At 42.8% G+C, this 27,393-nt stretch overlaps 1 protein-coding gene across 1 annotated transcript in view; it reads left to right on the top strand.

Moving 5' to 3' along the window:
• Positions 1–478: 478 nt before the first annotated feature.
• The window catches only part of CAMK1D (calcium/calmodulin dependent protein kinase ID), a 507,758-nt gene continuing 480,843 nt past the window's right edge, over positions 479–27,393 (top strand). The window contains exon 1 of the mRNA XM_047865690.1: positions 479–1,093. Coding sequence (XP_047721646.1) covers positions 990–1,093 — 104 coding nt within the window. The 5' untranslated portion in view covers positions 479–989. The remainder of the gene's footprint in view (positions 1,094–27,393) is intronic.

The raw sequence follows: 27,393 nt of genomic DNA on the forward strand, positions 1-27,393 counted from the left end.
TGAGTGGTGGAAGACTTTAGAGATTGTTCAGCCCAGTTTCTTTTCCTTTTACCCTCCTTCCCTCCTCCCTGCCCTTCCCCCCCCCTTTCTTCATTTTTTAACACAGCATAAAACTGCTGCCTTAGAGAAGTTAAGACTTGTCCAAAATTGTAACAGAATCGGGGCCATGAAAGAACTTTTCTAATGCTGTTCTCTAAGGGTTTTTAGCCTAATATTTTCTATAGGTAAGTTTCATCCAGAACAAATTATTATTTTTTTTTTAATTTTTTTTTCAACGTTTATTTATTTTTGGGACAGAGAGAGACAGAGCATGAACGGGGGAGGGGCAGAGAGAGAGGGAGACACAGAATCGGAAACAGGCTCCAGGCTCCGAGCCATCAGCCCAGAGCCTGACGCGGGGCTCGAACTCCCAGACCGCGAGATCGTGACCTGGCTGAAGTCGGACGCTTAACTGACTGCGCCACCCAGGCGCCCCCAAATTATTATTTTAATAATGGAATTTTCAAAAAAATTTTTGAGTACACTTAGACACAAGGTTACATTAGTTTCAGGTGCACAACATAGTGATTCCACAGATTTATACATGATGTTGTGTTTACCACAAGTGTATGTAGCCAGGAATTTTTTTTTTCCCCAATAAAAGTAAGTACAAATTCACCTCACATTTGTGTGGAAGAATTTGATGAAAAGTGCGGAAATTAAATGAAATCAGCGTCTTTAAAAGATGAATTCAGTTTCATGTTTATATTAACCAGGCTGATCTTGAGAGGTGACAGTGACTTTTAGACATTTTAAAGACAGAATTTCTCTGTGATTGTTCCTTGGTTCCCACGTGGCGCTGGCTCCTAGAACACAGCGTCGGTAAGGGACGCCGGGAAGTGACGGCGGGCTGGCCGCGCACACGCAGCGCGGGGGTCCTGCGAACGCGCGGAGAGGCGTGCGAAGGACACGCGGCCGCACAGAGGCGGCGGGCCCCGGGTCTGGCATGAATGACCTCGAGAGCACGCAGTCACACGCGGCTCTTTTCAGTCAAGGGAAACCCAACCACAGCCACCCTCGCAAGTGCACACAGGCTGCGTGATAAGCCCGTCAGGTAAGAGTGCTGCCGCAGCGACTCGTCCCTCGGGCCGATCCTCCCCCGGCAGGACCGTGTCAGGTGCCGTGTGGGCGTCTGGGCCGTCCTGCCTCACGGACCCCGCGAGGTGACCCAGCAGCCGCGGAGGCGAGCACTGTGTGTGGCGAGTAAAGGGCCCTGGACAGAGACGTCCGCTCTGGTGAGAAGGAAGCCCCGGGGTGGCGCTAAGTAAGGGCGACCTGGGGCTGAGGAGAGCCCAGCCCGGTCTTGAGGTGGGAGTGGGGTGGGGGCAGGGCAGGGACGCCGCAGGCGGCGGGGGGGGGGGGGGGGGGGGACCACGCGCAGGCGCACGTGCCCGCCGAGACGGGAGAGGCCGTGGGGGCGGAGGGCCAGGGACCTGCCCAGCGTCTGAGGTGTGAGGATTTCACGCTCACGGCCCCCGCGGGGTGGGAAGCCGGGGCCGGGTTTTAAGCGAGGAAGAGAGATGGTCTAGTTTAGGTGTTTGAAGTGCTTTTCTGGTTTCTGTGTGGAAAGCGGATCAGTCGGGAGAAGGGTGCCTCATGGTGATAATGTGGCTCCGTCGAGGGGCCGATGGGGGCGTGGCCGAGGGGGGTGTGGGCGGCCGGGGCGGGGCGGGCAGGAAGGGTGGGAATCGGGAAATGGGGGCGGCCTCGAGGGGAACCCAGAGGGCCAGTGGTTGCACGGCCCCGAGGGGGAGCCTGGGCGGCAGGGAGGGAGTGGGAAGGGAGGGAGGAACCAGGCCGAAGCCCAGGTTCTGGGTTTGAGCCGTCAGGCGCGAGGTGATGTGGTTTGTCTAACGGGAAAGACGAAAAGACGAGGGAAATCGAAATGCTGGTCTTGGACACGAACTCGAGATTCCAGTGACTGACCCAAACAAGGATGTGGAGACACACTGGATTCCACCGTTGGAGCTTGTGTGCAAGGAGCCGTGGGGGGTCGGGAAGGCACGCAGGGCGCCCGCGACGGCGGTCCAGCGACGGCTCTGTGTTCAGCTGGGTGGGACACGGCTAGCGGGTTGAATATACCAGAACAGTTGTGCTTATGTATTAGGAGTAGTAATAAGACTTACTGTGGGCAGTGTGAATATAGAATGGTTACTCTTAGTGACTTTGACGTGTCAAGTACAACTCTCTCTCTTCACACAATAAAGTGGATAATATATGGCAGTATAATTATGTTGAGATTCTCTGAGCATTATTAATTTTATGAAAGCCTCAGTGGGAACCACATATGACTTACATTGTATTTGCCGCATCACTGATTTTCTTTCTTTTTTTTTTTTTTTTATAAAACTTTTCCCCCTATTTTATTTTTTCCTTTTCTTTTTTTTTTAATTTTATTTTTTTAAATTTATATCCAAATTACCATATAGTGCAACAATGATTTCAGGAGTAGATTCCTTAGTGCTCCTTACCCATTTAGCCCTTCCCCCCTCCCACGACCCCTCCAGTAACCCTCAGTTTGTTCTCCATGTTTATGAGTCTCTTCTGTTTTGTCCCCCTCCCTGTTTTTATATTATGTTTGTTTCCCTTCCCTTATGTTCATCTGTTTTGTCTCTTAAAGTCCTCATAGGAGTGAAGTCATATGATACTTGTATTTCTCTACTTTCACTTAGCATAATACCCTCCAGTTCCACCCACGTAGTTGCACATGGCAAGATTTCATTCTTTTTGATGGCCGAGTAATACTCCATTGTATGTATATACCACATCTTCTTTATCCATTCATCCATCGATGGACATTTGGGCTCTTTCCTTACTCTGGCTATTGTTGATAGTGTTGCTATAAACATGGGGGTGCACGTACCCCTTCAAAACAGCACACCCGTATCCCTTGAATAAATACTTAGTAGTGTGATTGCTGCGTCATAGGGTAGTTCTATTTTTAATTTTTTGAGGAAACTCCTTACTGTTTTCCACAGTGGCTGTACCAGCTTGCATTCCCATGCATCACTGATTTTCTTGACTCTTTGAGACTCGTGTTTAATATGTCGAGTTCTTAGGTGGATTATCTCCCCATGTATTATTCATGGACTTTTAGTCAAGTAAAGACTTAAATGGATTTCTCCTGCGAATTACAAGTGGCCTGCCCTCGATTCTTGAAAAAACGTCTATAAAATGTCAGCACTGACTTTGGAACCAGGCAAGCAGCTGAGGAGTCAACTACCCATTCATAGTTGTATATACAAGCAATCATTGGGAAATTGAGTGTAAATAACCTTACAACCTTCTAAATGAAGGTTACCGCGATGCTTCATAATTTGAGGAGAAATGGATTTCTCTGAGAATCTGGTGGAAGCTATGGGCTTGCCTGAGGTGGTCTTAGACCCCAGATTTAGAATCCCTGGTTTGAAGCCACGTAGGATCAGACTGGAAGCCAAGGCTTCTGTAGTTGTAAGAATGGGACCATTTCATAATGTGTAGTGTACCTGCACTTTTAACTTAAGAGTTTCTAACTTTACTAGTTTCTAACAATGGTGTTTATGTAATTAATTCATTTATAGTGCATCCCCTTCAGATTGTCAGTTCTCATAAAGTAAACTGTGTGTTAGAATTCAACCAGAGAATGGCCCCTGGGTGGCTCAGTCGGTTGAGCGTCCAACTTCGGCTCAGGTCATGATCTCACAGTTCGTGGGTTTGAGCCCCACGTCGGGCTCTATGCTGATGGCTCGGAACCTGGAGCCTGCTTCAGATTCTGTGTTTCCCTCTCTCTCTGCTCCTCCCCTGCTCATGCTCTGTCTCTCTGTCTCTCAAAAATAAACATTAAAAAAATTAAAAAAAAAAAAATTCAACCAGTGAAAAAGAACCAGTATGAAATACATATGTACATGCATTCATATGCATATGTAAAATCTCCTTACTGCATGTGTGTTTATATGTACACACATTATATACACACATATATAAATATATACATATTTGTGTGTGTAAATACAATAAAAGATTTTATTACAAGGGATTGATTTATGCAGTTGAGTTGCGCTGGCCATGCAAGTCTGAAATCGGTAGGCCAGGCTGGAACTCTGTGAGCATGAGTGGAAGCTCTTGTCCACAGGTAGATTTTCATTTCCTTCTCTCAGGAAAGCCTCAGCCCTGCTTTTAACACCCTCCAACTGGTTAAGTCAGGCCCACCATGATATTCTTCCTTATTTAAAATTAACATATAGGGATTTTAGTTAGTTCTGCAAAAATCGCTTCACAGCAGAACCTAGGTTAATGTTTGAGTAACGCTGGAGAGTCATCACAGACTGGGTAAGAAGGTTGCATTGTACTTTAGAAGCTAATTCTGGTGATGGCTTATAATAGATGTATTTCAAGAGTATACTGTGTGACTTAAGTAATAATTCTGATTGTGTTTAAAAGAATGACTGGGGCACCTGGGTGGCTCAGTCAGTTAAATGTCCGACTTTGGCTCAGGTCATGATCTCATGGTCTGTGGGTTTGAGCCCCACATTGGGTTCTGTGCTGACAGCTCAAAGCCTGGAGCCTCCCTTTGGATTCTGTCTCTCCCTCTCCCTCTCCCCCACCCACACTCTGTCTTTCTCTCTCAAAAATAAACATTAAATAAATAAGTAACTGATTATTCACTGGGATAGGTGTTATCCTTGGAAGCCGGTGGTTTAGAGAAGACTATATACTTATTTTGTGATGCCACCACCACTCCAGAAGCCTTTCCTTAAATTTTTTGGGGAAGTTCCATCAGATCCATTTATAAGCCACAGAAGAAAATCTACCTTACTGTTTCGTTCAATACCTTGTTTTTTTGACCAAAAATGTTACACAGTTCCATATCACTTTTCTTTCTTATTCATCAGAAATGGTTCAGAATTTTTCTAAAATTCACATGTCATCCTCAAGAAGCCTTAATCCATTTTATGCGCCACTAGGACATTAACCTTCCTGAAACACAATTCCAGTCATTCTAACACTTACAGCCTCTCGGCTTCCCATTGCTTGCAAGTTAAAGTACAGGCTTCGGTGGGCATCCAAAGCCCTGTGCAGTGTTGCCTCAATCTGTCTTTATGGGCTAATTTCATCCTCACCAGCACATACTGTTCTCCAGCCAACCTAGATTACTTGATATAGCTGAGGATGTCCTTATCTTTCTCATCTGCTCCCTCTGCTGTGCCTCCCCCCCCTTACCCCCACTCACCTCCTGCCCAGTCTTCTGGTTATTAAAAGCCAGCCTTCACAGACTGGCTCAAGTGGTATGTTCCTCATGAAATTATCCAGAGAGTTTCTTCTGTGCTGGAATTTTCAAGGCACTCTGATATTACTGTTCCTCTTACATTTAGAACCTGATGCAGTATTTGTAGGATGTAGCTATCATGATCTTTCTACTTATTATAAACTTAGGGCAAGAATGGAATCCTTGCTTTGTTGTCTCCCAGTGGTCTGGTACTCTGTCTTGGCCAAATGGAATGTGACTTAACATCATTGAAGGTGATCTGACTTAGATGCAATTCAAAATGAGTTCCCTAAACACTTTCCACAACAAGAGCATCACCCAAGCTAATGCATCACTCTCAAGGTCGACAGTTGGAATAATGCAACACTCAATTATGTATGTTCATCTTTTTTATTCATCTTATAGAATCACTGTTCCAAAAAGTTACTAGAGTTCTTGTCTTCCCTCAACTGAACCAGATCATCAAAACCTATTGCTGATATCTCAAGCCATAGTATTCATGATAGAGCATGTGCTGGCCCTTAAACTGTGAATGAACTCTGAGTATTTCTGACTATTCTAAAAAAAATTCTGTAGAATTTTAGTATATTCTATGCTTGCTTGCTCTTCATCTTTCGGACATTTGTACCCCTTTCTAGTCCCCATCCCCAGCACTAACAAGCACTGTCTCAGTATGAGGCAGGCACAGACAGAACTGTAGCCACTGTCTGGGGGGGCTATACCTTCCATATGTTTAAAAGTCATTCAGAACGATAACCTCTTAGAAGGTAGTTCTGTTTTTGTTTTGTTTGTTTTACATTGAAGTGAAAAATCATGATTGTGGGTTGTTGAATGTCACCACAGCCCTAGGAACCAGACTGCCTGGTTTAGAATTGGCTTTGTTACCTGCTGACAGCGCGGTCCAGGGCAAAGTACTGAATCTTCTCTGGCCCTCTGGTTCCCAGTCTGCAAAACAGAGATGGCATTAGCACCTACCTCTCAGGGTTGTTTCTAGACGTCATTGTAGGACAGTTCTTGGCATCGTAGCCCATGTTCAGTATACACAAGCTCTTACTTGCTATATTACATCACTGTCGTGTGATTTCAGTGAGCTGTTAACTTCTATATTATAATAATCCAATAATATTTTCTGCTTTCTGCCTTTCTTTGTTTGTGGGAAGGGTTCTAATGAGAGATCCCGCTGTGTTTTTTTTCTCCATCCTACCTGCATACCCAGCCTTTGCCCTTCCACAGCATTGCCTTCAGTGGAACCAACATTCACACAGCTTCCCAAGACTCTGGTTTCCTGAGTGTCAATGTGTGCATTTCTGGAGCCACTCCACTTGGTCTTGGACAAGAAAGAAGCAGCATGCGGGGTAAACGTTTAGTTGAGAATAGAACAGATATATCAGAAATGCTTCAGATATAATTATATTAGTGCAACAGAGTAGTGACTGAAACAAATACACCCATTCAGGAGACACAAGAAATGACCAACCTGGAAATAAAAAATTCTAGGATAAAGGAATGCCAAGTGCTTTGTGGACATTACCTAATTTTTAAGTCTATAGCTATATGAATTAAGCAATAATTTCTCCCATTTTATAGAAGATGAATCTGTAGGTTTTGGTCTAGATAACAAGCAGTATGTTAGACATACGATTCAAACCCACATATGCTTTAGACTAAAGCCTCCGTGATTCACTCTATGTTCTACTACTTCAAAACTCACAGAAGAATAACCTGGAGTCTGCGCGGGTTTATCCAGACTGTCTTTAATCTGTGGCCCTTTTAATTTTCCTCTACAAGTAGAGTGTATAGAGCGTTCTTAGAAAATCCTGATGGAGGCCATTGATAGAAATGTCTCCTACTCTCATGAGCTACACACCAAGTACAGAACAAATTTGGAAGCATACAGAAAGAAACTTGAATCTCCTCTGTACTTCTGGGACAGACTGCTTTCATTGTTCTGTTTCAAGACTTAATGATTCTCTCAGCATACCAATCACTGCCCACTTAAATCAGGTTGGTTCACTGTACTTCCACAGTGAAATTCCAAGAGGCCCACCGTTCCTCCCGGAGGCCGGGGCGACAGCCCTTCCAGAGAGCATGTGCCCTGTCCTCTGGACCTGACAAGCTCCCTCAGCTTTGTCTTGGTTCTGTAATTTAGTGTCAGTACTCATGGCTCCATTTGTATATTTTTATTGTGTGCCCTCAGTTAAGCTTTTGGCTTAATGCCATTCCTTCTCCTAAAACAGTAGTAAAGCTACACATTACACGACTGGGTGTTGTACCCGTGTGTTCTTGCTCTAAATAAATTGTGATTGAATACATAGTTCACCTTTCATTACATTTGGAAGAAAACAGTGGCACACCTACAAATCTGAAAGCTTATGTGTTGATACTGGGCACTTTCTTCTTGCTCTTCAGCACTTTAGAGTGTAAGCATGACGCACCTGTGTGGCTGCTGGGAATAAGCATCAGGGCCGGTGCAATATTTTAGAATTTTCACTTGTTTCTAGGTCTTAGGTTACTATATATTTTTTCCCTGCTGATTTCCCTTTTATTCTGATTCCCCTGGACTGGTAGGAGGTGATAGTCCCTGACCTCGAGGAGGTTTACAGTCCAGTGGTGAAATAGGGACACACACACAGAATGTCCAAGAAAAGATAGGTAGATACACATATGTGTTAACAGCCAAAGAGCAGTAATTGAAGATGTGCTTTGATTTATAGTTGGTTTTATAAGGTGCGGAAAGTGAAGTTTTATAAATTAAAGGTTGGTTTAATATAATTTATTGAGTTTATGAGAACAGGACTCTGTAGTTAAAAAAAATAAGTCCTCCTGGGGCACCTGAGTGGCTCAGTCAGTTAAGTGTCCGACTTTGGCTCAGGTCATGATCTCACGGTTGGTGAGTTTGAGCCCCACGTCAGGCTCTGGGCTGACAGCTCAGAGCCTGGAGCCCGCTTCAGATTCTGTGTCTCCCTGTCTCTGCCCCTCCGCTGCTTGCACTCTGTCTCTCACATTGTCTCAAAAATAAATAAACATTAAAAAAAAATTTAAAAAAAAAGTCCTCCCAATATGTCTCATTATGCAAATACGTATTCATCAAATGATCAGTCCTAAATGTGGTTTGTTGCATATCTGTTTTCTTTAATGCCACACTCTCCATATGCATACTATGATGGCATTTGAGAAGGGAGATAGGGCTTGTTGAAAGAATTGTACTTTCTGTGTCAGACTTCCCTGACTAGGATATAAATGATTATTGGTTGTGATTGGAGAATCCGGGCACAGGAGGATACTGTGTGGGTGCCTAAACTCTGATATACAGTGGTCTTCATGGAAGATTTGTGTGCAAAGCATTGAAAGGCTTTGGCACACTACCTTCCTGCCTGCATTTATTTGCAGTTCACAGGGTGTCTGACTGCTAAGAAGTTCAGCCAACCATTTCTCTGAGCAGGTAGAGGCTCGTCTTTCTTTTGATGGGATAGATTTCTTAAGAAGTAAGCCCATCCTTAATCTCATTGAGTTCTTTCCAGTCACATCATTGCAAAACATTGGGCTAACAGACATGGTTCGTTATTTACCTTCCTCCCCAGCTCCCAGCCCCAAATGAGAAGGGAGGGGGAAGGGAGCAGTGGGACAAGAAAGAGCACGGAGGTTGTATATGTACATGTCTATGGACACATGAACTCACAACTGTGAAAGTTGATTTGCTTCGGTGTGCTAGGTAGGTCGTGAGTTGGGAATAAGGACATGCGCTGGGAACATGAAGGAAGAATCATCAAAAGATAGGATACTACAGCTTGACAGATGACTGGGAACAACCTAATCTCTGTGGAAACTTTTCAGTGGGTCACAAAGTAGAATAAACAGCAGTGGAGCCAGGGCAGAACACTGGAGGGTTTTTCTCCAAACCATCATGCCAGACTCACAACATTCACTCAATAAATTATAGGTCTTTTTCTTTTTTCTTCCTCTTTCTGTTCCCCCACATTTGTTCCCCTTTTTTCCCTCCCAAGAAGTCATCTTATACAGCCACAGTTTACAAGCATGGCCCATTGTTGGAGTCTGAGGAACTGGACAGGACTATACCCAGCATTATACATTGATTCTTGAGGAAGGAACTGACAGCTTGCTCTTTAATGGCTACAAATTGCTTTGTTAGATGAAAAGTGTTGTTGCATCGATGCCAAGTAACATTATTGCTTTTAGGGGTGTTTGTTGTCAGGGTGGCCAAGGGCATTTATCTCTAGGCCCGCTGGAAGCCCACACTTCCCCAGCCAGAATTCATATCTGTTTCTGTCACGTACAAGAGACGCAGAGCACATGCATTGGAGACGCTGAGAGCATCGTTGCTCTTAGTTTTTAAAATAAAGTGGTCACCCCAAAAAAGAGGACATTTGGTAGGGACATGGGAAAGAAGGGATGGAAAGGCATATTCTCAAATACTCTTCAGTGGCATCTGAACTGCCAGGGGATTTAGGGTTGGAGAAATAAATGGAGTGGGAAGAGACACAACATTTTTAAACAGATGACTTAAAATCCAGTCCAGAGCAAAAGGATCATGAGGACCTCTTCCAATAAGTTAGTAGGTATGAGAAATGAAAGGGTGCAAGGCTGTCACCATCACCATCTGTTGTTTGAAATGGAAATGAGAGTTGCTGGGGTGAGCATCTTTAGAAAACAAGAGATAGGGGTACCTGGCTGGCTCAGTTGGTAGAGCATTTGACTCTCGACCTCAGGGTTATGAGTTCAAGCTCCACATTAGAACGTTCTTTAAAAAAAAAAAAAAAAAAAAAAGAGATAAAGATCCCAGGATTTTGAACGCAAAATAAAGCTGTGGTGGCACAATGTGAATAATGGGAAGAAATGTGGTCAATCAGTAAAGAAGCTTTGGTTGCAAGCGACAGAAACTAGTACTGATTAGCCATGGGAAGGAGGATGTACTGGAAGGATTTGAGGTACCTCAGAGACTTCACAGCAAAGCTGAATAAACAGGGACCCAAGCAGTCTCAGAGATCTAGTGGGGAGTGTCACCAGGACTCAGCCACCAAAGAGATTGTGGCTTCTGTCCTGCTGTTAGTCTGCTCTAGACCCAGAATCCCAGGACAGAGAGTCTGACGGGCCAAGCTTATTAGGTCAAGGGGAAATGAATGCTATTGATTGGAACAGTGTGGACAATAGCTCCCCAGAAACTGAAAGGACGAGGGAGATGGAAGGCACTGCGGTCTTCGGAAGCTCTCGGGGAAGAGAAGGCACAAGGCCCAACGTTTAAGCGGTGGTTGGAACCCCAAGTCAGGGTGGGACAGAGCCCTTTGATTGATAGGCCCAGCAAGACTGCATGCTCTGGGGGAAGGGAAGTTCCTCAAGACAGAATAGGAACCAGCAAAGGGATGGGGTTGCAGGGTGACAAAACAGTAGAGGCCCACTCATTCCACGTGTGCGGGCGATGGGGAAGAGAAAGGGCGCTGCATGGTCTCTTGAGATTCTTACCAATCCTTGTTGGAGGTGGGGGGGCAGCACTCCGGGGCCTCGGCTGCATCAAAGCCTCCATTCTTCCCTATTCTCTGCTCATTTCTCTTCTCTGTCGTGTGTGGTTTCTTACCTGATGTCTGCTTCCATGTTCCGATTTTACCACAGCGTGTGGAGCAGTTGTTACATACGAGATGTCATGCTAAGCGTGAATAAATAAGACATGACCCCTGACTTAAAATCTCATAGAGGGAAGCATACATTTTAGCCAAATTTATGCTTATTAGTCCACACCAACAATTTCTTTTATGCATCTATTTTTTTGTTAATAGCATATGCCCAGAACATCAGCCTTGAAACCTTGGGAACATTTACAACTCCACCGTTGTCTTAATCTCTCGTATTTATAATCACTTATCAATTTACCCACTTAGCCAGTCCTACCAATGCGTCCTTCCTGACCTCACAGCCCTGTGTGCGTTTCTGGGTTGGTGCCACCACGTGCAAAGCCCTCCTTCTCTTACACCCATTTTTCTGGAATAACCAACTGGCTGAGTTGGCTAACTTGGTGTCTGCCTTCCTCCCACCTTTCTGGTCTGTACACAGGTTCCGTAAGCGCTTACCTCCAGGAACTTCTCTCTGACCCATCCATGCAAACTTATTTTCCACTGTTCCCAGCACACTCACACCCTTCCAGGCAGGTGGGTCTTCTCCTTGTCCTTTGGATATTCCAGGTTACTGCTTTCCTGCCCCTGCTCATCTCCTCCTCCTCACCTGCACCACCCTCCTTTATTCATCCACCTGTTCAGATCATCAGTTCACAGCCCAGCCATGCATTCTAATCCCCCGGAGAGGGTTGTTTCTGCTTGTTTTGCTTTGTTTTTGTTTTTTATTTTATTTATTTTTAAAAATTCATTTTAATGTTTCTTTTTGAGAGAGAGAGAGAGAGAGAGAGAGAGAGCATGAGCAGGGGAGGGGCAGAAAGAGAGAGAGGGAGACACAGAATCCAAAACAGGCTCCAGGCTCTGAGCTGTCAGCACAGAGCCTGATGCAGGGCTCGAACTCTTAAACCATAAAATCATGACCTGAGCTGAAGTCAGATGCTAAATCAACTGAGCCACCCAGGCACCCTTTTGTTTTTGTTTTTTAATACCAATGCATAGGACCCAGCTAGATCGGCCAGATACTTCTAAGGTACTGCTAGACTTTAGAATGACTAGTTGAAATGCAGGCCCACTGCCCAGTGTCCACAAACCAGTCCTGCTCCTGAAGCCCTCCTAACACTGCAGCCACTGTGCCTTTGTTCCCAGTCTTTCTCTGAACTTCTAGAAAACTACAGTCCACTTTGTCCAAAGCAGTAGCTACATCCCTACTTTACTGGTTATATTTTTTTCCTGGTTGTCTCTGGTGTTTGTTTATATCATAAGCCCTTTGAGGGAAGGAATAAAAGGCTTAGGCAATTAGTAAGCTCTTCCAGATAGTGAAATATCAAATAGATGGAGGTCAATCCAAGAATGTTTCAGATGACCGTGAGTGGGCAATGAAGTGTAATGGGCTGAATTCTGTCCCTGCCAAATTCATATATTGACTCCCTAACCCCAGGTATGTCCGAATAGGATTGAGTTTGGCGATCAGGCTTTTTAAAGAGGTCATTAAGTTAAAATGAGGTGGTTAGGGTGGGCCCTGATGTACTCTAACTGGCATTCTTAGAAGAAGAAGAAATGTGGACATACATACACACACACACACACACACACACACACACACACAGAGGAAGGACCAACTGAGGACACAGGGAGAAGAAGATAATCTACAAACCAGAGGGGCCTCAGAAGAAACTAAACCTTCTGATCTGGGACTTCCAGCTTCAGAACTTGAAGAAGATGACTTTCTAGTGTGTAAGCCCCCCAGTCTGTGGTATTTTGTTACGGCAGCCCTAGGAGACACATGGATGAAATAAGGGGGCGGGGAAATTGAAATAATGTGTTTGGGGAAGATATTCTAAATTATACTTATAAGCTCTGAGCTATCAGACACCACCCATTAACAGAATCAGACACCACTGCGGGCTGCCCTCCGAGGCCACAGCCCGATGCAGTCATCACTAAATGTAGGAACATCTTCACAAAGGGTGTTAGAAACACACCCAGTAGAGAAATGTCTGCACCTGGGAGGCTGTGTGTGCAGTTCAGGTGAGGTCTTTCCTCAAGTAAGAGACTCAAAGCAGCAGGAATTTTATCTGTGTCGCTGGCTTTGAAGAGGCATGCCACCATGCAGCCACCTGGAAGCGAATCCTTCTTCAGTCAATGCCTGGATTTCAGCTTCGTGAGGCCTTGAGCAGAGAGAGGCCAGATAAGTCCATGCTTCTGACCTCCAGAAACTGTGACATGAAATAACTGTGTGTTGTTTTAAACCTTTAATTTGTGGATATTTTTTACACAGCAATAGAAAACCGGGGCTTCTGGGTGGCTCAGTCCGTTAAGGGTCCGACTTTGGCTCAGAGCATGATCTCACGGTTCGTGAGTTGGAGGCCCGTGTTGGGCTCTGTGCTGACAGCTCAGAGCCTGGAGCCTGCTTCGGATTCTGTGCCTCCCTCTCTGTCTGCCCCTTCCCCACTCACACTCTGTCTCTCAGAAATAAATAGACATTAAAAGAAAAAAAAAAAAAAAGAAAGCTGATACAGAACTTACTTACTAAATCCTGGAAGGTTTGAAAGCTCAAAGTTGTTTAGTTTTTAAACAACTAAAATTTAACATGGCTTTGTATGCCAGAGAATAAATTTATGGAACCAGTTATCCAAAGAACCCGTGGAGTCAAAACAACAAATAGGTCTTAGAAGGATTTCCAGGAGATCATGGATGACCTTTTTAAAAAATGAGAGCTTAGGGGCGCCTGGGTGGCGCAGTCGGTTAGGCATCCGACTTCAGCCAGGTCACGATCTCGCGGTCCGTGAGTTCGAGCCCCGCGTCGGGCTCTGGGCTGATGGCTCGGAGCCTGGAGCCTGTTTCCGATTCTGTGTCTCCCTCTCTCTCTGCCCCTCCCCCGTTCATGCTCTGTCTCTCTCTGTCCCCAAAATAAATAAACGTTGAAAAAAAATTAAAAAAAAAAAAAAAATGAGAGCTTATTCTCTACCTGCTTCCAAAAACGATTGAGGTGATTTTTATAGGGCTTGTTTAATGATAATTAAAGAGACAAATAGAAAATAATAAACCATGGAGGATGAGGAATGGACAGCATGAAAAATCTTGGTCAAGTTTTGTAAGAACTTTAGCTTTGAACTTCTTAGAAGTCAAGATACTTTTGGAGGCACCTGGGTGGCTCGGTCAGTTAAGTGTCTGACTTTGGCTCAGATCATGATCTACCAGTTAGTGGGTTCAAGCCCCATGTCAGGCTCTGTGCTGAAAGCCTGGAGCCTGCTTCAGATTCTGTCTCTCTCTTGCTCTCTCTCTGCCCCTCCCCCATTCATGCTCTCTCTCTCTCAAATATAAATAAACATTAAAAAATTAAAAAGAAGTCAAGATATTTTTAAAGAGGTAAAATGATAAACTACAGCAGGGTTTCTCAGACCTAGGTGTACATTGGAATCCCTTGGAGAAGTTTTTAAAAACCATCAATGCCTGAGTCCTGTGCGCAAAGATTCTGACTTAATTGGTACAGCATGAAGACTGAGTCCCAAGAGCCATTTGAGCTGCCCCAGGTGATTCTAATATGCAGCCTTGGTGATGAACCACCAAAATGTTATTTTTATTATCAAACATCCTGATTTGTTAGGAGAGATACATTATCTTTTGGGATTTTATTTTGTGAAACTTGTATAATGGAGAATGTCTTTTTTTTTTTTTAACATTTATTTATTTTTGAGACAGAGAGAGACAGAGCATGAACAGGGGAGGGTCAGAGAGAGGGAGACACAGAATCCAAAACAGTCTCCAAGCTCTGAGCTGTCAGCCCAGAGCCTGACGCAGGGCTCGAACTCACAGACCGCGAGATCAAGACCTGAGCCGAAGTCGGCCGCTTAACCGACTGAGCCACCCAGGCGCCCCAATGGAGAATGTCTTTATACCTTTATCCTTAAGTAGTTTTGCAGAAAACGCAAAGACATTTAAATGGTCCTTTCTTTTAAAAAGTTTTTATTTGAGTATAGTTGATAGACAAGGTTACATTAGTTCAAGTATACAAAATGGTGATTCAACATCTCTATATATGATGCTGTGCTCACCAGAAGTGTAGCTACCCTCCTCCCCCATCACCATACAATGCTAACACGGTACCACTATGTTCTCTAAGCTGTGCTTTTGATCCTGGTCACTGGAGGCCTGTATCACCCACTCCCCTCCATCCATTTTGCCCATCCCCCACTTCCCCCTTGTCTCTGGCAACCATCAGTTTGTTCTCTGTATTTATGAGTCTGGTTCTGCTTTTTGTTTGTTTATTCATTTGTTTTTTAGATTCCTCAAAGGAGGAAATGATATGGTACTTATCTTTTTCTGACTTATTTCACTTAGCATAATACCCTCTAGGTCCATCCATATCACAGATGGCAGGATCTCATCCCTTTTTGTGGCTGAGTAATATTCCATTATGTATATATAACGAAATAAAAGATATGTATGTCACATCTTTATCCATTCATTTATTGATGAACACTTAGGTTGCTTCTATATCTTGGCTATTGTGAATAATGCTACAATAAACAGAGGGGTGCATATACCTTTTTGAATTAGTGCTTTTTATTTTCTTTGGGTAAATACCCAGTAGTGGAATTATTAGATCATGTGGTAGTCCTATTTTTAATTTTTCGAGGAACCTCCATACTGTTTTCCACAGTGGCTGCACCATTTTACATTCCCACCAACAGTGCACGGGTTCCTTTTTCTCCACATCCTTGCCAACACTTGTTATTTCTTGTCTTTCTGATTGTAGCCATTCTGACAGGTGTAAGGTAATATCTCATTGCATTTGCATTTGATTTGCTTTTCCCTGATGATGAGTGACGTTGAGCATTTTTTCATGTGTCTCTTGGCCATCTGTATGTCTTCTTTGGAAAAATATCTATTCACATCCTCTGTCTATGCCTCTCTCTCTCTGTCTTTCTCTTTTGCAATTTTATACCTTTATTTGACGATCAGCTGTTAGTTTTCATCCATGAACTATCTGTAGATTTCTGAAAGTGGTGACAGGTACATAGGTAACCAACGTATAGAACTTGTTTTGTGAATCTTTATCTTCATTACGTTTCTGGACAACTGCACACAGATACAGTATGGAATATTCCTTATTCTTTTGGCCCAGTTTTGTTGAGCCTGGTGTCAGTGTAAACATCTGGAGTTCACGTCTCCTTCATGGCAAATTTCTGGATCTCTCTCTCTGAGTGCCCGGGGGACATGCTTCTTGAAACCCACTCCCTGGATGTGCTTGTGAAGGCTAATGGTATGCCCTCTGGTCACTACCTCACTGATGGCAGAAAGGCCCTTCCTTCTTCCTGCCAGCCTTCTGTGTGAGAGCCGTTCTGCTGGGCCCAGGCTGGAAATCAATGCCCATTTCTTAAATCAACCTCTGACTAAACACCAAAGACATCATCAAAATAAAATTTTTGAAGGGATTTCTGTGGGGGATTTAAATGAGTAAGTTTCTGATGATGTAACTTGACAGAGGAATCCAAGTTTAAATTTCCTGGAAATGTGAATGGACACCTCTGTCTTTGTGAATCTATTTTAAATAACCATCCTGAGAAAGTTCACGGTAAGGACTGGTTAACAAAAAGTTCTAATTGAGGTATCCAGTGAGAATCTGTGATAAAAATGTTCTGTTTAGTTGAATGAAGGGACACGATTAAGCTTTATTTAACAGGTGGCAGGTGGCACCTTGATACTAATTTGCAAAAACATGTCAATTTATGTTCTGTTTTACACCGTTTACAATTGAGATTTGGTGTTTTTTTTTTTTTTCCAAAAGAACACTCTTGATCACTCTGAGTTTTAAAATGTTTTGATAAGGATTCTGTAAGAACACAGGCTGAATAGGATTTATTTTGAGATTAGCTTAATCCTTGAATAATTGTTAGGTATGAAATCCAAGGCTGATGATATATCAGGTAGGCTATGGAAAACTATTTAGCAATTTTTGAGCACTTACAATAGTGGTTAACAAACATAATACTGTGTGCCCAGCCTTGTTCTAAACACTTTCTGTCGATTAATTTAATCTTCATAGTAACATGTAAAGTAAATACATTATTATCCCATTTTATGGATAAGAACACTGAGGCACAAAGAGACTAAGGAACTGGCTTGGTTGGGTGGAGGATGCATGGAGCCCACAGAGAGGTAACTTCCCAAAGGATGCTCATACCCAGTGGGCTTGACCTCAACAGACAGGGAGAAACAACCCTCCACCCCCAGGGGCTTTCCTGCCACCAGACCATCAGGCAATGCTTTATGCACAGTGGGCCGTGAAAAGCAGAGAATGGAGCTGCTGCTGTCTCTTAGAAAATTCTGCTCTTAGAAAAACTTCTGCATTGCTTCCGTTCTTCCCCTTTCCCTTGGAGTTTGTTATTCAAGATGGCCCCATGATAATGGACATTCTCTTTGGGAGATGGAGAGATGGGAGAGAAGAGAATAGAGTCCTTTTACATCTCCCCTTATAGCGTATCATTGTTTTAGCTGCAGTTACCCCCACCTGAAGCTGAGTTTGTGACTTAATCATTGGCCTGATGATGGGGGCAAGGGCAGTGGCCTTTGGGGCAGGGAGCAGCTGGAGTGGGTCTCCTCAGAGCAGCAGGATTCACTCAAGGGTGTGATGATGCCCTCCCACCATAAGCTCTGTGCCTGTCTGCCCTCCCTCCACCCGCCTCTTCGCTACTTGCCTGTTCTGGGCACGGCTGTCCCCTGCCTCCCCCAGGATGACTTCCTAAGTGCTACTTTCAGCTCCTCTCTGGGGCCTTGCAACTATTTCCATTGCTTCTCCCAAGACTGTTTTCTCTTCTCCAACCTGCCTCCCACTGTCTAATTATGCCCTAGGCATAATCCTTCCATCTGTACCTTATCTTCTGGGGCCTCTACCCTTCCTTCCAAGTTGGTGCCTCACACATATGTCCCTGGAGTATTCCAGTAATGGAACAAGGAGAAAATGGACACCCCAAATCCTCACTTTGTCGCCACCATTCCCTCGCTACTCTTAGTCATTTGTGTTCATTTTCTTTCCTTTCTAACATTTTCTGTGGGCTGCGAAGACCAACAAAAAAAAAATGACTGTTCCTCGTTTTAGGCCCTTGATTTCTCCCTTCCATGAAATGACAGTGAGCAGTGAAACTGGGGAGATACAAAATTCTCAGACTCGTTCATCTAGTTGATCTCCTGTCAACACACTTTGAGCCTTTGTTCCACCTGAAGATTGTCCCCAAAATAATTTCTGCCATTGGGCCTCCTTTGGTGATCCTCTTTTCCTCAGAACCTGATGACGAACTTCCAACCACATCGCTTTTCATCTTTTCCTTTTTCTCCAGTCACATCCTGCTCTGTCTCTCTCTGACTGATGGCATCATCTGTGGCTTTCTCTGTCCCCCCGCTTAAGCTATGTCCTGCACCTGGCTTTCTGAGAGCTGAACTCAGATGCCCTCCTGACCCGGAAAATCATTTTCAGTCACACCCTTCTCACTCTATTCCCTGAAAATCAATTGTGAAACATCTTGTACATCACTGATAATTTCTTGTGGTGGAGTGACTTCCCAACACAAAGATACATGTTTACCGAAGGATGGTCTCAGTCAGCCAGGCCGGCTGTATATACATTTAGCCACAAGTGAAGATATATGTGACTGTGCCTGGAACATACCAGTGGGCATTCAACAAATGTTTGGTTTATCTTAATCTGAACAAAAGAAATCAGAGTTTGAGCAAGAGAGAACTCTGATTTACATTTTTAAAAAATTACATAAAATAAACTTAAAAAAAAATCCCAGGTATTTATTGGTAGGTTTTTGCAATTAAAAAAAAAATTGCAGGTATAGTGGCCATTATGTTCCAGGCATTGGGTTCTATGATGTTCACTGCGATGAGATATATCACACAGTCAACCAGGAAAGAGCATCCACTGAGCACTTCCTGTGAACTTGGCACATGGTGTGGTATCACCATGAAGAGAAGGACTTGGCAAGTTTTGGGGGCTGGGGTGTTGGACAGGTTGGTGAATTTGGGGGTCTGTTTGCTATAAGGCTAGTCAGGCAACATAAAGAGCCCTGAATGTGGCCTGGGCCATCTCCAGTCCCCATCTTGACAGGTCTGGACATATTTCTCAGGTGACTTCTCTTGACTACCCAACCACAGGTGTGCCACTCTGATTTCATAACCACCCAAAATGTACAACTTCACACCGCTCCTAGCCAGTGTGGGCTCACTATCTACACTGAGAACTCAGATTTATAGCAAAGACTAGAAATGAGGAAACCTTTGTTCAGTTCTGGTTCTGCAGGTGCACATTCAATCCTGTGAAGTTTTCATAAGCGTACAGGTTGTCCTGTACCCTTGACATGTGAGTTCCAGGGAGACACCATTGGTTAACCTTTTCTCGAGATAAAAAAAAAAAAAAAAGAAAAAGAAAAAAGAAATAGGAAAATCCAGAGTCCATGTGCCCAGATCTTAAGTTCCTTTCAGGTTGTCTGAAATGAATCTATCAATGGCCATCTGGAAAAATTCCCTTACCTTTTAAACCATTCGGACATGAGATAGTACAACGTAGTCTAAAGCTTGAACTTTTTTCCCCTCAAATAAGAAAAGGTAATTGTAATTAAAAACATCTTTTTCTATGAAGCAGTCAAATTCCTTCCTCAATTTTATGATTATTGATACTGGTGTGGGGAAATCTCAGTACTCATTAATTTTTAGACCCAATGGATATTATATCAAGGACTCTTTTTTAAAAAAAAATTAGGAAGTGGGAGCTCAAACTGTTCTTAAACTGGTCGAAAATAGTCTAAATACTGCACTTCATAAAATTCATAATTTTGTACACTTTAATTTTGTATATAGTTTCAAAATTTTATAATTCTGTAAAAGTGGTCTTGTTTCTTGCAAGTTGCTAAAGGGACTCACCACAAGATGGCACCATGCAAGTAGTAGTTAATACAAAGGCGTACCCTGTGCATGTTGTTTATCTTACTTTAGGCCCTCGTACTTCAAGAGCAGTGGCATATGGTAATCTGATAATGCTATGCATACAGAGACAAATGTCTGTCTTGCTGTGTGGGTTTTAGTGACTAAAGTCTTCCTCTTGTGTTTGTTCTTTATATGTGCTCCACCCTCAACCAAGCCTTTCTGGTAACATGCTATTATCGTGAGGGCATGGAGTCAACAGTTACTTACATATTTTGAGGAGAAGGTGGCTTAGTTAGGTTGGTCTCTGAAGGCATTTGTTAAGTTTTTCCCTTTGCAAGTGATGGAAAGTATGGGAAGGTCATGTTCTGGGTCCTCTCTCTATTGTGTTTGTTGTGGATTTGCCAAAGCACCAAACACTTGGTTTCCTTAATTTATCTGTGGAAGATCAGCAGTAGAACTAGAAAAGTCCGAAGTGCTTGTGATTCTCATTTTTGAGAATGTAAGGATGAGTCTGAATTCCAAGGCTCAGTGATAGCCATTCATTTCACACATGGAAGCAAACCTGGAATTTTCTCCATTGGATATTCAGATCCTGGATAACTGGATGATTTGGGGATTAAAGGGGCCTGACATTCACATGGCTTTTAGCACTTAGAAAGATACCCAGAGGAAAGGATGTAGCCTTTTCTTTTTTAAATGTTTATGTATTTATTTTTGGGGGGGAGGGGTGAAGGAGCAGAGATAAAGGGAGAGAATCCCAAGCAGGCCCCAGGCTGTCAGCGCAGAACCTGCCATGGGGCTCAATGCCACCAATTATGAGATCATGACCAGAGCCAAAATCAAGAGAAGGCCTCTTAAGCAACTAAGCCACCCAGGCGCCCCTCCTTTTTTATGTGAGAATGGGGTGCAGGGCGTGTGTCCTTGACGTTAAATAGTATTCTAAGTGGTACTGCCCTGTTGCCAAGTAGCTAGGTAAATATTTGCAAAACTCCTACTTCTTCTCTGGCTTTGAGGCACGTGTCTACTGGGTATGAAACAGTCTCTGTGGGAAGTGAGCCTACCCAGCCCTTATCTCTCTCTTGTGGCAGAGTTCACCGAACGACACACACTCCAAAGAGAAGGGATGCCTGCCGTCTTATCTTTCCCTTTCAGCCAGCACAGGGGAGTTCTGGTGGTCAAGGCCAGCGGGTCATCTGCAGGAGCCTTGGAGAGAAGCGTAGGCCCAGATGTTCACCTTCTGAATATATGTTCCTGAAGCGGTAGTATTTCCCAGGGCCTTTGAGGAGACCACTTAGCCCTATGGGTGCTAGGAGCATTGATCTGTAAGAAACACTAAAATATTGTGGAGATGTAATGAGATGGAAATCGTATCTTTCCAGAATTCTTCTGAGGTAGAATATTTTAAGGGGTAGGAAGAAGTACTTTGATGAGCGGCTTAAGGCCAGGGTAAGATCGCACCCCCACTCTGCCATACTTCTGAGGGCTTGCTCAGGAGTCACGACAAGCTGTGCAGCAGCCTTCTGGGATACAGCCTGAGCTACGTTTGTAGGGACAAAGAGAAGAGGCTGAGTTGTCTGACACTTTCTTTTTCTCTGTCTCCCCTTCCCTTAACTCCAAACAAACTCTCATAATCATTAAAAAACATCCCCAAAGACTATAGTTTTTTTTTTTTTAATGTGAAATTTATTGTCAAATTGGTTTCCATACAACACCCAGTGCTCATCCCCCTGCTGGGTCATAGGGTAGGTCTATTTTTAATTTTTTGAGGAACCTCCACACTGTTTTCCAGAGCGGCTGCACCAATTTGCATTCCCACCAACAGTGCAAGAGGGTTCCCGTTTCTCCACATCCTCTCCAGCATCTATAGTCTCCTGATTTGTTCATTTTGGCCACTCTGACTGACGTGAGGTGGTATCTGAGTGTGGTTTTGATTTGTATTTCCCTGATGAGGAGCGATGTTGAGCATCTTTTCATGTGCCTGTTGGCCATCCGGATGTCTTCTTTAGAGTAGTGTCTATTCATGTTTTCTGCCCATTTCTTCACTGGATTATTTGTTTTTCGGGTGTGGAGTTTGGTGAGCTCTTTATAGATTGTGGATAGTAGCCCTTTGTCCCATATGTCATTTGCAAGTATCTTTTCCCATTCCCTTGGTTGCCTTTTAGTTTTGTTGATTGTTTCCTTTGCTGTGCAGAAGCTTTTTATCTTGATGAGGTCCCAATAGTTCATTTTTGCTTTTAATTCCCTTGACTTTGGGGATGTGTCAAGTAAGAAATTGCTGCAGCTGAGGTCAGAGAGGTTTTTCCCTGCTTTCTCCTCTAGGGTTTTGATGGTTTCCTGTCTCACATTCAGGTCCTTTATCCATTTTGAGTTTATTTTAGTGAATGGTGTAAGAAAGTGGTCTAGTTTCATCCTTCTGCATGTTGCTGTCCAGTTCTCCCAGCACCATTTGTTAAAGAGACTGTCTTTTTTCCATTGGATATTCTTTCCTGCTTTGTCAAAGATTAGTTGGCCATACTTGTGTGGGTCTAATTCTGGGGTTTCTATAGAAACCCCAAATAGAAACAAAAGAAAAAGACACACAAAAAACAAGACTATTAAAGAAGAAACCAGTGGTAACCAGTTTTTACCACTTGTAAAAACTGGTTTTACCAGTGGGGCATGGTTTTACCAGTGGGGGATGCGTGAAGTAGGTGAAGGGAATTAAGAGTACGCTGATCTAAGATTAGTTGGCCATACATTTGTGGGTCCACTTCTGGAGTCTCTATTCTATTCCATTGGTCTATGTGTCTGTTTTTGTGCCAATACCATGCTGTCTTGATGATTACAGCTTTGTAGTAGAGGCTAAAAGTCTGGGATTGTGATGCCTCCCGCTTTGGTCTTCTTCTTCAAAATTACTTTGGCTATTCGGGGCCTTTTGTTGTTCCATACAAATTTTAGGATTGCATATTCTAGCTTCGAGAAGAATGCTGGTGCAATTTTGATTGGGATTGCATTGAATGTGTAGATACCTTTGGGTAGTATTGACATTTTAACAATATTTATTCTTCCAATCCATGAGCACGGAATGTTTTTCCATTAAGACTACAGATTTAAAGGAGTGCCCAGTTATAAGCCTGTCTTTACCCTGCCCAGTGCCTGGGAGGACTCCTCACAGAGAAGTGTAAGAAGAGCTTCATGTGAAACGGTTATTATCTGAATGCTCACTGGGCAAGGGCCTCTGCTTTTCACGCCTTCTTTGTTGTCCCTCTGGCCCAGGCTTCTCGGGGCAATGATAGCCACAGAGACTGAATTTTCAAGAACAGTCTGGCTTGAAATATTCTGTCCAATTGTTCAGCCAAGTGTATTTTAACTTGATGGTAAGGTCTCACATCCTGACTTTTGGCTCAGAAAATTAGTCACCACACACTCAAGAACTTTGCATTCAAAAGTTCTTTCTTGCAGTAGGAAGCCCCCTACCAGACAATCAGAGATGGACCACCTGGGAAACTGCCTGGGCATTGCTTGTGTCAGTCCCTGTGGGCAATATTGGGGCTTAATGCTTTTAAGTTTATTCATTTTGAGAGAGAGAGAGTGAGTGGGGGAGGGAAAGAGAAAGAAGGAGACAGACGATCTGAAGTGGGTTCTTTGCCGACAGCAGAGAGCCCGGTGTGGGGCTTGAACTTGCCAACTGCGAGATCATGACCTGAGCCGAAGTTGGAGGCTCAACTGCCTGAGCCACCCAGGTGTCCGCTTTTTTTTTTTTTAACTTTTCAAATTTGTGTATAGTTGACACACAATGTTACATTCGTTTCAGGTGTACAACATAGTGGTTCAACAGGTTTATGCACTATGCTCACCACAAGTGTGTCTGCCACCTGTCACCATACAGTGCTGTTACAATGTCATTGATTGTATTCCTCATGCTATGCCTTTTATTCCTGTGACCAATCCATTCTATCCCTGGAAGCCTATCTCTCCCAGCCTTCCTCCCCCTTTCCTTCTGGGAAGTCATCAGTTTGTTTTTGCGTTTAATGAGTCTGGTTTTGCTTTTTGTTTGTTTTTCACTTGTTGTGGTTGCTTCTTTCTTCTGCTCTTTTTAGATTCTACATGAGTGAAATCATATGGTGTTTGTCTTTCACAGTCTGGTTTTTTTTTTTTTTCAGCATAATGCCCTCTAGGTCTATCTATGTTGTCTCAAATGGCACAATAAATCATCTTTTTTATGGGCAAGTAATATTCCACTGTGTGTGTGTGTGTGTGTGTGTGTGTGTCCATCCACACCACATCTTCCTTGTCCATTTGTCTATCAAAGGGTAGGTTGTTTCTGTATCTTGGCTATTGTAAATAATGCTGCAATAAACATAGGCATACTTACGTGTTTTCATTTTCTTTGGGTAAATATCAAATAGTGGAATTATTGGATCATATGCTAGTTCTATTTTTAACTTTTTGATGAGTGTCCATACTGTTTTCCACAGTGGCTGTACCAATTTATAGTCCCACAGTGTATGAGGGTTCTTTTTTGTCCACATCCTCACCAACATTTCCTATTTCTTGTGTTTTTGATTTTAGCCATTCTGACAGGTATGGGGTTATATCTCATTGTGGTTTTGATTTAAATTTCCCTGATGATTAGTGATATTGAGCATCTTTTCATGTGTCTGTTGGCTACTGGATATATTCTTTGGAAAAATGTCTATTCTGCCCATTTTTTTAATTGGATCGTTTGTATTTTTGGTATTGAGTTGTATAAATTCTTTATATATTTTAGATATTAGCCCGTTATCAGATATATCATTTGCAAATAAATATCTTTTCCCATTCACTTGGTTGCCTTTTTGTTTTGTTGATGGCTTCCTTTGCTGTGCAAAAGCTTTTTATTTTGATGTAGTCCCAATTGTTTATTTTCCTTTATTTCCCTTGCCTCAGAAGACATATTGAGAAAAATGTTGCTATGGTGGATGTCAGAGAAATTACTGCTTGTGTTCTCTTCTAGGAATTTGATGATTTCAGGTCTCACATTTAGGTCTTTAATCCATTTTGAGTTTATGTTTGTGTATGGTGTAATAAAGTGGTCCAGGTTCATTCTTTTGTAAGTAGCTCTCCAGTTTTCCCAGCACCATTTGTGGGAGAGACTGTCTTTTTCCCATTATGTATTCTTGCCTTCTTTGTCATAGATTGACCATATGATTGTGGCTTTGTTTCTGGGCTCTCTCTTCTGTTCTATTGATCTACATGTCTATTTTTGTTCCCATACCATACTGTTTTGGTTACTACATCTTTGCAGTGTATCTTGAAATCTGGCATTATGCGTCTTCAACTCTGTTTTTCTTTCTCAAGATTGCTTTGGCTAATTGGGGTCTTTTGTGGTTCCATACAAATTTTCATATCATTTGTTTTAGCTTTGTGGGAAATGCTGGTGATATTTTGATAAGGATTGCATTGAATCTGTAGATTGCTTTGGGTAATATGGGCATTTTAATAATATTCTTCTAATTCATGAGCATGGACTATCCATTCATTTGTGGAATCCTTAATTTCTTTCATCAGTGTTTTATAGTTTTCAGAGTACAGGTCTTTCACCTCTTGGGTTAAGTTTATTCTTAAGTATTTTATTCTACTTGGTACAACTGTAAATGGTGCTGTTTTCTTAATTTCTCTTTCTGCTATTTCATTATTAGTATATAAAAATGCTACCAGTTTATGAGTATTACTTTTGTATCCTTCACCTTTACTGAACTATTTATTACTTCAAGTAGTTTTTTGGTGGAATCTTTAGGATTTTGTATGTATAGTATCATGTCATCTACAAACAGTGACAGTTTAACTTCTTCTTTACCAATATGGATGCATCATATTTCTTTTTCTTGTCTGATTGCTATGGCTAGGACTTCCAGTACCATGTTGAATAAAAGTGGTGAAAGTGGACATCCTTGTCTTTTATGGAATGCTATTATTGATGCTGAAATAAATTGGTCACTGTGAAAGGAGATGAGACAAATTAAGGACCAGCTTAATGGAGAGAAATATTTAAAGAGAGTTTTGAGTTATTCAAGAATGGCCCTCTTGAAGTGTGAATGGACCTATAGAAACAGCAATCCAGTCTCCTGGCTCTAGAATTTCACTGCTGATAGAAGGCTCTTCGAATTGTCCAGCCTCTTGGCACGTATTCCGGGTCATATTTAGTGATCCTTTCTTGTACCCCATTTCTTTCCCTTCCCTGAATTCCTCCTTTATTTTTCCAAATAGTCTCTCAAGTAACCTTTTCATGGTGGGTACATGGGCAGTTAACCTTCTGAGTTCTTGCATGCACATTCTACAGTGTTTTTTGTTTCCTTCAAATCTGATTGATAATTTGAGTGGACAGAGAATTCTAAATTCAAAGTCATTTCCCATGAAAAATTTGAACACATTGCTTCATTGTCTACTAGAAGAATTAAGTTTTAAAAATTTAAATGAGAGCTTTCTTTCAGGCCCTTTCTGTCAGCCATCAAGCCTCTCTGCCCCTATTAACTTCTGCTTCTTGGGCAAAGCATTTCCTCATAACCAGGGTGGGGTAATAACTTTTGGTCAGAACTCCTTCTGAGAATGCATCTGCCGCAAGAGGATTAAGCACTTATACTCAGGGTGAAAAGTCATTAATCTTCAGTGCTAGGGGCTGAAAGTTGGACCTTTTATGGAATTTGCAACTCATCATTCAAGAGGCTGAACGATTAATTTGCTGTTGTTGGGCTCCTAATTGCTTTGGGCTGAACACCAGCGAGATGCCTAATTTTTAACTAACCTGGGAACTATCTATTTCTGAGTGGGTGCCAGACTACAGAACACCTGTTTGGTAATTGTCAACTTCCTGCTCTAAAAACATCTGCAAGTTTTGCTGAGTCACAGGGTGAGAGATAGCTAGGACACTTGGATGCCAGTGCAAGGGACAGGAGTAATTAATGTTTTTAGCAAGAGGTGACAACTGGTTATAGTCTCTAGCGTAACTGATTATTATAAATTATGAATTAATCCAAGGGAGAACTTGCTAAATCTCAGAGCTGGCCCAAAGTGGGATGGACTGCCTTGGGAATCTTTGAGTTCCTCATGATAAGAGTGAGTCTTGGTGGAGATATTGTAAATCAGATCCAAGAACTTATTGGACGGTTGGAAGATGTGATCTTTAAGTTCTTTTTCAACCACAAGAACTTATGTTTGCAGTACATAGTGTGGCACCCAGCGCACAGTAGGTGTGCCATATATGCTAAATAAAATGTTTGTGGACTCGTTTACCATGCAGCTGCTGAGTTGAATGGCATCACTGTTTTCACTTGCTATAATTCAAGCTTATACTAAGCAGGTTTTAGTTGCAACTACCATCGGCTACTTATATTGAAAAGTTAATAGAGTAGTCTCTTCCACAAACAGTAGCTAAGTTTGATCTGGGGACCTGTTCTACCCACAACGTGGTGTTGAACAGACAGAACCCAGACATACAGGGCACGAAGAGTTAAACAGCAAAGCCCTACTTAATCATGTGGCTTAGGCACAGACTGAAGGGCTTTTGAATAATAGGAAAGAGGCTTCCAGGCAACACCGGAC

This window comes from Prionailurus viverrinus, chromosome B4, assembly GCF_022837055.1.
Source record: "Prionailurus viverrinus isolate Anna chromosome B4, UM_Priviv_1.0, whole genome shotgun sequence".
In the NCBI taxonomy this organism is placed as follows: Eukaryota; Metazoa; Chordata; class Mammalia; order Carnivora; family Felidae; genus Prionailurus; species Prionailurus viverrinus.